At 31.4% G+C, this 15,134-nt stretch overlaps 1 protein-coding gene across 1 annotated transcript in view; it reads left to right on the top strand.

The window, feature by feature from the left end:
- Positions 1 to 11,090, top strand: part of LOC113367120 (protein amnionless-like) — a 13,147-nt gene extending 2,057 nt beyond the window's left edge. Inside the window, exons 2-8 of the mRNA XM_026608750.1 lie at positions 559 to 652; positions 1,867 to 2,017; positions 4,838 to 5,105; positions 6,842 to 7,096; positions 9,144 to 9,372; positions 9,438 to 9,591; positions 10,957 to 11,090. Coding sequence (XP_026464535.1) covers positions 559 to 652; positions 1,867 to 2,017; positions 4,838 to 5,105; positions 6,842 to 7,096; positions 9,144 to 9,372; positions 9,438 to 9,591; positions 10,957 to 11,055 — 1,250 coding nt within the window. The 3' untranslated portion in view covers positions 11,056 to 11,090. The remainder of the gene's footprint in view (positions 1 to 558; positions 653 to 1,866; positions 2,018 to 4,837; positions 5,106 to 6,841; positions 7,097 to 9,143; positions 9,373 to 9,437; positions 9,592 to 10,956) is intronic.
- The last annotated feature ends 4,044 nt before the right edge of the window (positions 11,091 to 15,134 follow it).

Genomic DNA, 15,134 nt, shown 5'->3' with positions numbered 1-15,134 from the left:
GTGCATGGCATCGTGCCTTAAGGCAAATTGCGGGAACTTCCTGTATCAAAAATTTAAAAAAGATTCAATTTTCTTTTAGAACTCTAAAAAAAATCGATCTTTGAAATTTTTGAAAATAATCGACCTTTTTGAAAAAAATGATTCTTAAATGCTTTGAAATATTTTGGAAATGTTTGAACTTTTTTTCAAAGCAGTCGCGATACGTTAGCTGCGTAGAAGAAACGAACAATCGAAGCACGTGGGCGCAGTATAACGGATAAACATTGGTACGGAACCTATGAACAAAATATGTTATTATTATTAAATTATCTATAAAATATGTGATAATTTTATCTGCATATGTCTAATGATCATTTTTGTCCGCCAAATGGCATTTTTTTTACTTTTTTTAATGGATCGCCGAAACCGCTAGAACTGCCTTACTTATTTGAATGATTCAAAAAACATTTGATTGGTATTGACGGTACGGGAAGTTCAAGCAATTTGCCTTAACGCACAGTGCCCTGCACCACTAGTTCTTTATTATTTTAAGTAATTCTGTTAAATTAATCTTTACAGGAGAATTATTGCTGCCATCCATTGGTGAACTTATTATCAAGGAACCAAACCGAAATGAAGAAAAATTTTGTCCTAGTGGCGATAAACACTTTAGGTAATAGATTATATTTTAAGTGATTAAAACTATTAGCATTAATATATTCATTAAACACGTGACCAACATTATAAAGACTAATTTACCAAACATTAAATTACGCTTTATTTCTTAATTTAATCACAACACCATTAAGAATTAGTTTTGAAAGTAACTATTAACAACAGGAGTAGTTTTTTTTTCGTACCCAATATTATAAAAATTATTACACAAATTCTGTATCTAAAATAGTGTAATTGTATCCGAAGAATTTTCTTCAGTCTTCATGTCTATCTGTCTACCTCTCTACCTGTCTTCCAGTTTACCTGTCAACCAATTACCTGATGATCAACTTGTCTACGAATTTACCTAACAACCTGTTTATTAATCCAGCGTTTTACTTGCCTACAATTTCCTATCAAACTGCTTTACATGTCTACCAATTTACCTGTCTACATATTTGTTTATCTACAAGTTGTCCTGGTTACCATTTAACATATCCTTCAATTTACCTATCTACCAATTTACCTGTCTACCTGTTCACATGTCTACGTATATACCTATTTACCTGTTTATCTGTCCACCAATTTACCAGTTCACCAATATTTCCGTCAACCTATTTATCAGCCTACTAATTTAGATTTCCACAATTTACTTGTTCAATAATTTACCTTAGATTTTTTTTTAAAATGTTAAAGTCTTCGAAGCGACCAACTTGACTTCAATCAAAATAACAGAAAACATGTCAGTTTCCAACTATTAAAAGCTTGATTTCATTTCACTGATTTGATTCCATTTCATGACATTATGTTTACAATTTCAATTATTTTCTTATATAAAAAGTTTAAAACTTATTAGCAAAATTCCATCTATATAACAGTAGGTATGTGAATACATTCATGTAACATCTCTATGCATATGTCATCAACAAATAATTTAGAAAACTGAAGGAACGATAACATTAGTGTTATGTTATAATTCTGTTATAACATTGGAATACATTATATACAAACAATAAAATATTCCTCCTCAGTTTGAAAAAATAGCAGCGTCAAAATAATAAGTTTAAATTAATTCTATAACCGCATTTCTCTATTATCTGTTGGCCTTATACAGTAATAGTTTTTTATTATACAACTATGATCTTATTTATTGTAATTTATTACTTATTAGACGTTTAAAACGATGGTTCTGGCTAGATCCAAAAAATTGGGATCTGATGTCATCAAATGAAGACCAACTGAAAGAATCGTGGTATTCGTTCCTGATGCTGAAAAAATTCCATGCCAGGCTGATGTCGCTATCTTTGAAGGAGACAGTGGATTCGAAGTAGTTTTACCGCATACTTTTGGTTACTCAATATCCGGAATACAAATTAATTCGGTTGTAAGTAACTTATTGACTCGAAATAGAAATTATAAACATAAAAATATATATATCACAGTCAGTAAGAAGTAAAACTTATTTAAAGTGAATAAGCATCTGCTTTAACAAAAATATCCAAAGCCCAATTCCGAACTAATTTCATTGTAGCTAAATATAGTTTCAATTCAATTCAATCACTAGTAATCGCAAAAAAAATGAAAATGTTTATATATCTTTACGTTTTAAAGGTTTCTGATTATTTTGGCATACCTTAGAAAAAATTGATGTATGTGTGTGTGCGGGTGTGATTTATTTTGTATAGCGAAGGAAATGTATTTATGCATCCCAGACTGGTCTTTTGTCTGGGTATGTCAAACTCTATACCCGCCTGGTTATAATACCGACTAAAACTTCCGCTTTGCCCTTGCCTCTGGTTCCCATAGGGAGGATCTAGAATATTATCATTCTTGCACTGATTTTATACTTATCTTTTAAATGAGCGAAGTTATGTGTGTGCGTGTGTGCAATTTATTGCCGACAATTTCGAGAACACGGATCGACCAATTTGAATAATTCACAGAACATTCGATTCCTATTGATAAGGAGACGTGCTGATTAGTTTTTGTCAAAGGCAGGTTCAGCCGTTCCGAAGATACGGAGCAAAAAGTGCCAAAAATGTAATTCAATTTTTGAGGCAACAAGAGTCCGATTGGAATGATTCAAAAAACATTTTATTTTGTATGGCAAAATGGAGAATGATAAAATTTTTGAAAAGACAGGTCTAGCGGATTCGGAGATCGAATAAAAAAGTAAAACAAATGCCATTTGGTGGACAAAAATGATCATTAGACATATGCACATCAAATAATATTTCACATATTTTATAGATATCCTAATAGTAAGGTTCCGTACCAATGTTTATCCGTTATACTGCAATGCGGGCCCCATGCGCTTCGATATTTAGTTTCGCACTTTCTACGCAGCTAACGTATCCCGATTGCTTTAAAAAAAAGTTTAAAATTTACTAAATATTTCAAAGTATAAAAACATTGAAATTTTTCAAAAAAGTCAATCGTTTTAAAAGAAATTTTAAAATCTCAAAAATCTATTTTTTTCAAAGTTCTAAAGTAATTGAATCTTTTTTAAAAACTTAATTCTTAGTACGGGAAGTTTCAACAAGTTGGCTTAAGGCGCGATGCCATTAAGCCATAGCCATAATATAATTTTCCATAAAAGGTTTGAATGCTATTATTGAGTTCAGCTTCTGCGATAAAAATAGAAACTCAAATTGGCACGAGCACTACGTTCTCTAAACCTTTATTCTTATGTTATTCCATTGAATTTTATTCTATGCTATTCAATTTGATATATGTATGTACATTTTATATTATTTATAGAACTTGTGGATATAAAAGATATCGATCAAATAATGTATTAAGTATCAAATAATTTTATTAAGTTTTTTGAGCTTCCCTGTGGGAAGCAAACACAAGCAATTTTTTTGATACCATAGTTTATTACCAATAAAACATTTAATATAGAAGTTGAAACATTTAAAGTAGGCACTCAACAGTCTAGGATGACCGATATTGTTTCGGAAAATTTAGATTTTTCTCAAATGTGTGCTTTATAGCAAATAAAAACGCTCGAGATATATTGAATGATTGCTCAAAGTGTATGTAACTATTCTGATGTAGCTGGGAAACTAATTAAGAATAAATATAAACTTGTGTGCCTGGCATCGTGCCTTGAGGCAAATTGCTGGAATTCCCCGTACCGTAATAAAATATTCAAGAAATATTAAATGCTTTCAAATAGATTATTATAAATGCTGTTCGTATTTTTTAGACAAAATATAAGATCTTATAAATTGGACACGGACTTTATTATATGTATACATGAAAAGTAAATAAACAAAACTTGATCAAGCAGAGTTAAAATGAAGGATCTTATCTCATATTTCTAAGAAATATATAAACTAAATTGCAAAGTTAGAACTATTTATTAGAAATATATAAGCGAGTTTTAGAATTAAAATTAAAATCCAAAACATTTTTGATATTCAAAAAAAATACTTTGAAATTTCAATTTTTTTTAAATTTTGAAATAATTTTCATTTTACTTTCCATAAAAACTAATCGTTTCTACATAAGCAAAATGTTTTTTAAAACATTCGAATCGGCTGCATTAATATAGAAATATAAAATAGAAATAATTTTTATTTTACTTTCCACAAAAACTAATCGTTTCTACACAAGCAAAGTGTTTTTTAAAACATTCGAATCGGCTGCATTGTTCACATAAAAACTGTCATTTTTTACACTTTTAGCTCATTATCTGAAACGGCCAGCCAAAAACTAATCACATTTTCTTCTCATCAGGACAAATTGAATGTTTTTTGAATTTTCAAATCGGATGCCCGGTTCTCTCAAAAACTTAATTTCATCTCTCATTTCTCCTTCGTATCTCGGAAACGGCTGGACCGACCTTTCCGAAAGCTAATCAGCACATACCCCTATCAATAGGAATGAATTACATTTTGAATTATACAAACCGGTTGAGCAGTACTCCCGAAAACGTGGACAAATAATTGTGTCCACACATACATATACACACGCACTCACACATACATCCATTTTTTCTGAGGTATGCCAAAATGTTCAGAAACTTTTAAAACGTCTTTATGCCAAAATTTTCAATTTTCATTTTTGGACAATTACAATAACTTACCCTATAGGAAGTGAATAATATTATGTATAGAATGTCGAGGACTAATTTAATTTTGTACAATCGAATGGATTTTTTTATGAAATTAATGCAGTTAATGTAATTACCACACAGGATTTATACGGAAGCGATTGGGAAAGATTTATACGTTCCGAAGTAGGCGGGCGCATGTTTCGAAATACGGATTCGGAATCAACTGAGGGCCTGGATACATTCATGAAAGTCTTCAGTGGACAATGCAACGACCCTTCAGGTTGCCTCTGTCACCCTAAGGCGTCAGTGCGCGCCACTCTCATGCGACATATGAAGAACTCGACCGTTTGCGAATTACCAAACTGCGTCCAACCAGTGAAGCCAATAGGAAATGTGTGCAGCATATGTGGTAAAAACCTATGCAACTATAATTATAAATACAAATTAGAGATTAAGAAATTTTATTGAATCGTTTAGGGGGCGTCGATTAATCACGTGAGGTTTTTTAGGAGGAGGGGTTATTTGACAAAAAAAAATGACAAAATATCACGTGGGGGGAGGGGTGTAGCAAGATATTACTTGTATTTATTTTTTACCTGATTTTTTTTATATTCAAATATTTTCAATATTTATAAGAACTATATGAACAGAATTGCAAAGTTAAAATCATTTATTTAAAGTATATACGTGATATTTAGAACTTTAGCTAGAATTGAAATTAAAATCCGAATCCCCAGAATCAATCGTTTCGTCAACATAAGCAGTGAGTTTATTGCAGAAAACTGCAATTTTTAGCACATTTAGCTTCGTATTTCTGAAACGGTTGGCCTGCTTTTGCCAAAAACTTTTGTATTTTTCAAATCGGTTTATCCATAGGCCCGGAATCGTCGACAAAAAATTGTCTATCCACACATCCACTTTTTCTGAGGTATGCCAAAATATTCAGAAACCTTTGAAACGTGGGAATCTGATAAGTGTTGGCATTCTATTGTTTTTTTTTCATTTATATTTTTTCGCATTTTTTCTGTTTCTCTTTTAAAATACACGAAGTAAAGCAATCTAAACGATGTTTTGGAAAGCTGATATCACCGTCTTTCTTTTCGATGTCAGTTCTCAAACGTCTACAGTAAAAAATTTTACTCCATATTTGATGAATTTGATTTCTTTTTGACTGTGTTGGTATTACCTAGTTTATTTCGTCAGATTATGAGAAAAGACGATAATTCAAATCAACGTCCAACAAATTTATTAAATCATCTAATTTGATCCACATAGCTTTTAGAAACCATAATTAATTATCTTAAGGTAAAAGCTTATTTAAGTAACCGTTAGGTTTCTAATTATAACTTCTTTTTATATATTCACAAGCACGCCTTTTTGCGTTTAAAAATTCTAAGATATATTAAAATATCATAATAAACACATTTCATAAGTGGTGATGGCGAGCATAAAATTGCTAAATAGTCAATTTTCACAATCGGCTTAAGAATATTGCAAAAACAATGATAATTTTTCATTTAACCTTATAATATTTACTAATCTTAAAGTCAATATTGAATTTATTTATATATAATCAACCGTAACAACTCATTTTCGCCTCAAACATTACTTGGAAAATGTGTACGTGTAATCTTGTAATCGAGTTAAATAAATTAACATATGTGGCAGACGTTTATATTTCATATTTGCATCGGTGATAAATATTTACTTTTATACATACGTACATTCACACATACATTACACACAAATACATATAAAATTTCTCTAATTTTCTTGTCAAAAGAGGAGAATAGAAAATTATTGAAATTTTCATGAAAACAAACTTCCATTTATAAGTCAAGCTTTGAATGGGCAGTTAGAATGTTCTTCCAAACTTGGAAGTTCATAAATCTGTCTCCAATAAACCCCAATGGGATAAAGATATGAATTTGAGCCAGTCGTGGGGTCCCATAGAACAAGCAATAGCATCAAGAATCTTTATTTTCGATTTTTGTTTCTTTAAAATTCTCGAAAATGTCAATTGCCCAATCTTCTCACTATTCGCATTTTTGCATAAAAAACGATTTTCTTTATAACTTCGACTCTGGAACGTATATATTTTTCACGAAATTTTGTTCCATTTAATCAAATTCTCCTTCATTCCAGGAGCGGTACTACAATTCGATTTCATTGATGTGAGAACATTTAAATTGAACGATTTTCGTAAATCGCTAACTTCGATTGTGAAAGAAATGTCACGCAAAGGTGAATTAATTGCATATGCCAGCAAGGTGACAGATAATGAAGATCCGACCGTTGAAGCAGAAAGGCAGTTCATACAAGTGGTGTTAACTGATGGACCTGAATATAATGAAAGAAGCATCTATAGCGCTGCGGAAGTTCAAAGAAGAATTATTGGTGGTAATTGAATAAATTAAAATTTTAAAATTTTCCTCATTTATGTGGTTTCAAAATTGATTCAATTTTTTAAACAGAACTCTATTTGTTTAACACTAACTAAATTCCAATCAGAAAATAAAAAAATTGTAGAAGCTATTATGCTAATTATCAGAATTCCAGTAGCACTGGAGTTCTCCATACATGACGCGTGGGAGGTCACCCAAGAGGGCTACTCCATTTAAATGAATTAGATCGAAGAGGTGCTTCTTCTTCATTATGCTATTAGCTGGAGATCCTAATTAATGCAGAAGAACCGAAGAATTAATGCAGGATTACTGTCTATCGTGACGGATTTCTTTTCTGTTTTTCACAACTTTCTGGAGGGTGTCAATTCTTACATTTGTGTATTTTTTGGTTACTAATATACCAAGGTGCATTTGCAATACATTTCAGAATTTTCGACTGTTTCCTTTGCATAGATAAAAAATAAATAAGTAAGATTTTTTGTATTTCAAAGTAATTTTCTAGATATGTACAATATTTGGAATTTCAAATATTTAAAAATCGTATATGTGATTTATCTTTTTTTATCATTCATCTTGCGAGTATTAACGCTTGTTTGGCTTTACGAACCATGAACTCATAAACATCGAGCATTATTTCAGACATAGAAAAATTAATCTGCATTAAATGTCATGATTAATTCTACGGTTTCCAATTTTAAAAGACGATTAGTTAGTTCGTTTAAATGGCAAAGATCTATCGTACCTTCACTTAGAAAAACTTCTTTTTTTTGAAAAATTAAAAAAAAAACTAGTGGTGTAAGACATCGTGCTTTAAGGCATATTGTTGGAACTTTCCGTACCGTAACGAAATGTTCGAGGAATATTAAATGTTTTTAAATAGATTTATTATAAATACTGTAACGTTGTCTAATATTTATAAGAATTATTTAAACTGAATTACAAAGTTAAAATTATTCATTTAAAGTATATAGCTTTAGAACTTCAACCAAAATTAAAATTGAAATCTCAATTATATTCGATATTAAAAAAATTTAAATTTTTTTTTCTAAAAGCAATTATTTTATCGACACAAGCAGTTTTTTTGAACCATTCAAATCGGATGCTTATTTCTCTCAAAAACTGCAATTTTTGTATATTTAGCTCAGTAAATTCTAAATGGCTGGACCTGCCTTTACCGAAAAATAATCACCGCTTCTCCCAATCATTACAAATTGAATGTTTTTGAGATGATTCAAATCGGATGCTCTGTTCTCTCAAAAACCCGATTTCTATTTTCTGCGCTCTTTGCTCTTAATCTCCATAACGGCTGAACCTGCCGATGCTCAGATGTCTCAAAAACTCGATTTTTTGCTCCATATCTCCGAAACGGTCGGACCTGCCTTTGCCAAAACTAATCAGCACATCTCCCTATCAATAGGAATCGAATGTTTTTTGAACCATTCAAATCGGTTGATCAGTGCGCCCGAAAACGTGGCCGAAAAATTGTATCATACATACACACATACGCCATCCATTTTTTCTGAAGAATGCCAAAATGTTCAGAAACATTCAAAATGTGGAGAAATGCAAAAAATTTCATTTTCAATTTTTAGCCCATTACTATAAGTACCCTAAGTGAAGTAAAAAATTCCCCTCGTTGTCGTCATCAGCAAAAATGTTGAGTTTTGCAAACAAAAAATTATTGAATTGATTATATACTTACATAAGTATCCATAGAAAAACTAAAAAGCCGCTATATTAGTTGATGGTATTTTTTGCAATATGCATCAAATATTCATCGAGATTAAAAAACAGTTATTTTATGTAATTTTGATTGCTGTTTATTAATAAAAAAAAATCCGTTATTGAACATATCAGTAAAAGTATGACTAATAGCATATTTGTATACTGGGCAATATCAGATAAATCATAATCACTGTAGACTCGACGGTTTGGATGTATTTTTATCAGCAATGATACTAGAGCAACAAATAGCTTCGAATCTGACGTAATTTGGCACAACATATAATTGTTGGGAATTCCTAATCAAAACTCACTTACAGGAAACTTCGGCTTGCGTTCAAAAAGTACCTTCACCAGCGGCTACTACTATAATGCCAAGGGACATAGTATCGGTGTATGGATCGTCTTATCTACATTGGTAGCTGTTTGTGCAATGTTGGGCACTATTTACTATATTTATGTCGGTCCAAGGCAGAAAATTGGTTTTGGTCTCAATTTCAATAGACCGCAATTTGGAATACCAAACATATTGCCAGCTGCAGCAAGAAGGTGAGAAAGTAATCTTGACAGTTTGTGGCTGTGAACATTTAAAAAAAATATTCATATTTTACAAGATCCTTCTTATTTGCCCGTTTCGACAACACTTCGACTGATGGTGGCGCAGTGGACTTAGCAGCTTGCGCAATAGCTTCTGAAGGCAGTGTTGCAAGTTCACTGTATGACATGGAGGATACATTCGAAAACACCGAATACAGCCCGAATCTGCAGGTTTGGCATTAATTTTTATTATCTGTATTAAATTAAGTAATAATAATACTAGGTCGACAACGAATGCCCGGTCAATTTACGCATTCAAGGTTACAATAATTCATAATTCATTTTTCGTATCGTTTTTCATCCGTGATTTGTTGTGACTATTTGCGAGGAACTGCTCGAACACCAACTGAACAAATTATGTGTTTTTTAAACCAGGAAAATGTTATACTCAAAGTGTAGAAGAAAAAGAAAAAAAAGAGAAGATCAAGAAAAACTATACGAAAAAGTTGTAGAAACATTTGAAAATTATGACTCCCAGGAATAAATTTAGATGCTTTTTTATTTTACTGCCTTTATTTTTATCAATCCAAATTTACAAATATTATTTTGCAAACTGGCACTGGGAAAACCATCTAAAAAACGAGCTAAGCACATTACCTGGCGTTTAAACACACTTTTCAATGTGGTATATCTTTAAAACGGTGGCTCTGAGCAAAAAAAGTATTGACTCATTTTTTGTGGATAATTTTATGCTCTACAATATTGTCTAATGTAAATTTGCGATAAAACTGACCATTTAGCTAAAAATGGCAAAATGGTCATTTTTTTTACCTTCGGCCTTGCGCCATTTTTTAGCTCGCATCCGATCGATGAGGACTTTAAAGATTTTTTTATAATTTTACTTTAAACAATTTTGCCAAGTTACAGCCCATTATGAATTATTGTAACCTTCACCCTGATTTAAGGTTTAAATTGACCGGGCTAAAAATGCTTGAAAATAATTTTAAAACGGGTAACTTTTCTGTGTATTATAATCGACTTTGATATATTTACAATTTATAATAATTATTTATTCTATAAAATGACTAAATTTTTTGTGTAATACTGCAAAAACAAATTATAGTATTAGCAATTACAAATAAAATCGCATGATATGTATAGGATTATAATTATAATTACTAAATTCAATTATATATTTGAGAAGGCAAATAAAAATATCAAGTCTGAATAACAACTAAGTAATACACAACTCTATCAAATATCGTTTCCATTTAAGCTCTTATAGTTATCCAAATAATATAATAGTACTACAGTACTTATATCTGAATACATTATGAAATTGTTGCTAATTTATTCATTTTGTCCCAATTATCAACATATGCAAATATATGACCGAGGCTATCAATTTCGTTGATACTGTGCATATGTTTGGATTGCTCTATATTTTTTATTGATGATGAAAGCAAGAGATAACTAATTAAAGAATGCTTTGCTTGAAGCTAAGAAAGAATGTTTTGCTTGGCACAAAACCGATTACAATTAAGATCATTTTTCATGTTTTTGTTGCAAATTATTGAAAATATTTTTGATATATAGGAAGCTGGAGAAAGAGCTGTGGCCACTTTTAGTGAGTTGCAGAAACGAGAACAAGAAGAACAAGCAGATCTATTAAATCTTAATGATATCGAAGAATAATTTTAATATATGTATTTCCTGTATTATATAAAACTTATTTGTAACAAAAATATTATATTTAACAGTTTTGTCATTGCTTTAATGTTGCGAACGCTATGATTTGCGTATTTGGTTCAAATGCATTACCAAAAACTAAATTTTCACGTACAAACTCTACAAAATTAAAACCTTCATTAATAATAATTTCAACAAATATTACTTGAAAATATAGTTTAAAAATATGTTTCTAATTTTGGCAGTTAGACACTATCATGTGGAACGGCAGTAGGCTATTTCTTATACAATACATCCCTAATTCGGGTTGAAATTTAACTAACCTAACGAACCTGCCTTCTGGCAGAGCACCCACTAGTATTATTATTAGACATATAACATTAATAATTAACTTTGCAGAAAAAAATATTAGAATAGCATAACAAAATTTTCACAAAAAGTCTACATTTCAATATTTTGATATTATAACTTTATCAAGTAGGCGCTTGTATCTGGCATCGCAGACCTTTAACAGTTTCCTTGATATAAAATTTGCTTATCATATAATTTCTAATAATGCTTAACATTATTATAATAACTTTGTAAGAAAGTTGTTGTTATCACAATTTAATGAGAAAGGTGTATTTAAATAGAAGAATTTAAAATACACCTGCTAATTTCTCATAATATCACCTTTCTTACAAAATTCTTATAATAACATTAAGCAGTATCAAAAAATCTGTAATCAGGAGTGTAATTAATTTATTAAAATTGAAGAATTTTACTAATAAAACAAGATTATATCATTTAAAAACAAAGAAACGGTCCGGTCGATCTTTGCCAAAAACTAATCAGCGCGATTCTCAATTGATACCTTTCGAACGGTTTTTAAATTTTCAAAATCAATTCAGAATTTTTGGATAAAACGGGAACAAAAAACTTGGCACTTACCTGCTGATGTTAAAGGAACTAATCAACGGGAGTCCTTATTGAGCTTCATAGAATGGCTTTTAAATATTTTAAATGTTCAACCGTTTTTTGAAAAAAACGCCAACAAAAGGTCAAACTTCAGCTTACATACACACACATATTCCAAATTTGGTCTCAAAAGATTCAGTATACTACGTCTTCTGGAAGTTGAATAAAAACAATATCATAAGTTTTCAATTAAATTTGAAACGGTTAAAAACTTTGAAATAATCAAATTTTTTAAAATATACATTTACCTTATATTAACTTCCGACAGGTTAAGTTATAGCAATCGCAAAAAAATCGAAAATGTAATTTTTTAATATCTTTACGTTTCAAAAGAGTCTGAATATTTTGTCATACTTTAGAGAAAATAGATGTATGTTTGTGTGTTTGTGCAGATACAAATTTTTGTCGACGATTTTGTGAACACGGATCAACCGATTTGAATAATTAAAAATATCGTATTGATGAGAAGACGTGGTGACTAATTTTTGGAAAAGGCAGGCAGTTTGAGATAACGAAGTGTTTTATTTTTATTGATGAAATGTTCCAAAGAAAATTCCAAAAAACAGTGAAAATTAGTGATGTAGTATTGAAATATTCTGAAAATATTAAATGTTATAAATATATTATCTTAAGTGATATTTAAAGTATATAAGTGAGCTTTGGGATTTTAGTTAGAATTAAAAATAAATCCGAAAATTTCATAAATTTCTTTTTGTTCTTCCCAAAAACAATTGCTTCGTCAATACAAGCCAAAAGTTTTTTGAAAAATTTAAATCGGCTGTTTTGTCTTCAAAAACTATCATTTTGTATATTTAACTCTGTATCTCCGAAACGGCTGGACCTGTTTTTGCCAAAAGCATCTCCCTACCATTACAAATTGAATGCTTTTTGAATCATTCAAATCGGATGATCTGTTCTCTCAGAAGCTCAATTTCCATTCTCTGCACTCTTTGCTTCATATCTCCGAAACGACTGAACCGACTTTTGCCTGAAACTAATCTCCCTATCAATAGGAATCGATTGCCTTTTGAATATTTTAAATCGGTCGATTCGTGCTCCCAAAAACGTGGATGAAAAATTGTATCTATGCATACGCACACACACAAACACACACATACATACAATGGGAACAATGAACCTCCAATTAGCACAACAAAAATAAGTAGAAGAACAATAAAGACCATCAAGGTGACGATTGGAAATCTAGAGAACCTCACATCTGTTACCTTGGCGAAATGCTTGATGCTCGATTGAACTTCAATCAACAGGCGAACAACATAAAGCGTCAATAGTTAGGACGAGACTTGCTCGACTGATGCCTAATGTTGGAGGCCCAAAACAAACCAGAAAGATATAACTATCATCAGTGGTTACTTTGGTGCTTACATATGGTATCTCCATATGGGCTGATGCTCTCAAAACTCAAAAATCAAGGAAAATAGCAGGACCTACTTGTCTGAGTGCTTTAAGAGTTGCTTGGGCATTTTGCACAATATCGGAGAAAGCATTTCAGTCAACGAGAAATCGGAGAAATCATTTCAGGAACTCTGCCTCCCTTAGTAGAGGAAAGAAATTTACCATCGAAGACATAAACAACTGAGTCCTGAAGTACAGCATTGATCGATGGCAGCTGTGACATATCGCAGTGAAGGGCAAATGGACGCACCGTCTCATTCCAGACATCAAAGTCTGGCTAAATCTCAAGCATAGAGAAGTAAATTATTACACTACGCAAATCTATCTGATCACGGCTGTTCAAGCACGATAGCTCGCCGGATTGCCCATATTGTTTGGGCAAAATCGAAGATGTTGAGCACGTGTTCTTTGTGTGCCCGCGATTTAGTGCTTTACGGGACGATGTAGAAGAGATATTGAGGCAAAGAATTACTCCAGATACTGTTGTTGAAGTGATGCTGACAACTGAAGCTGCATGGAACGCCATAGACTGATTTGCGAGAGATGTGCTAATTGACCTGCGTTCTATGAAAATAGAAAGGGCGATCGCTCAATTAAAAGATAAGTATAATATCAAGGTGAGAATTATTAGAGAATTATTATAGAGAACATTTTAGATCCTCTCTCCCACGAAGTAATGCCTAACACAGTTTCCGTGGGAACCAGAAGCAAGGACAAAGCGGAGGTTTTAGTCGGTATTATACCCGGGCGGTATTGAGTCCGACATACCCAGACATTTTGACCAGTCTGGGATGCATAAATGCATTTCCTTCGCTATACAAAAAACACATACATACATTCATTTTTGAAGTAAAAGTTCTTAAGGCGCGACTGAAGTGTAAATCCGTACAAATGCGGTCATGGTTGATTCGTCATTCGCTCTCTATGGTATCATTTCTATACGGGTCGATTGTGATTAGTCGTCGTATATGTGAATAGAGATCTGTCGTTGCATGCGTGCCGACATCAACGTTGTATGCATACCAGCATTAACGTTGTATGCGTACCGATATCAACAAGGAAATCGGCATAGATAAATAAACATTTTAAAGTTTAAAGTTACATCGCAGTACAAATCTTGATTTACTGAAAAATGCCTGAATCAGAATAATATTTTAACCCTGTTTCTTGAAAATAATAAAACAAATTTGTGCCGTGGATTATGATTAGAAATTATTTCTATATTATTCGTTAGTTTCTATAAATCTTTGAAGTTATTAAAATGGAAAATATTTTTTAGGCAAGACAGATATTAAAGCTGTTCAAATATTGAGATTATATCGCCAGCGAAAAAGTAAAAAAAAATACAAGCAGTCAATGAATGTATGTTAATTTTAATTACATAAAGTTCTTGAAACACAATTACATGATGAGTGAAGTTGCGAGAACAATATTTGTTTAGGCGTTGTTTAATATATTCCACTGTGTGAACGAATATTATAGAATTTATAAATCAGCAATTACTTCATTTCTCTAATGAAGGTTCGTTTCTAAATGCTAATTACAATGACAAACCGATCATGTCATATTTCAAGTATGACTTTAATTACATTATTGTTTTTAAATGTTATACATTTTTTTAATGATATTATAAATATATAATTCATAATTTATCATTCTATAAATGTGTATAATGGATGACACTAATAAATGTGTGCATCACGAGTGTTACC

Source organism: Ctenocephalides felis, unplaced genomic scaffold (assembly GCF_003426905.1).
Source record: "Ctenocephalides felis isolate EL2017-DRISC unplaced genomic scaffold, ASM342690v1 CF-g0.4_SCAFFOLD_01170, whole genome shotgun sequence".
Taxonomy (NCBI): Eukaryota; Metazoa; Arthropoda; class Insecta; order Siphonaptera; family Pulicidae; genus Ctenocephalides; species Ctenocephalides felis.
Note: the sequence above shows the minus strand (reverse complement) of the source record. Positions and strands in the feature narration are given on the sequence as shown.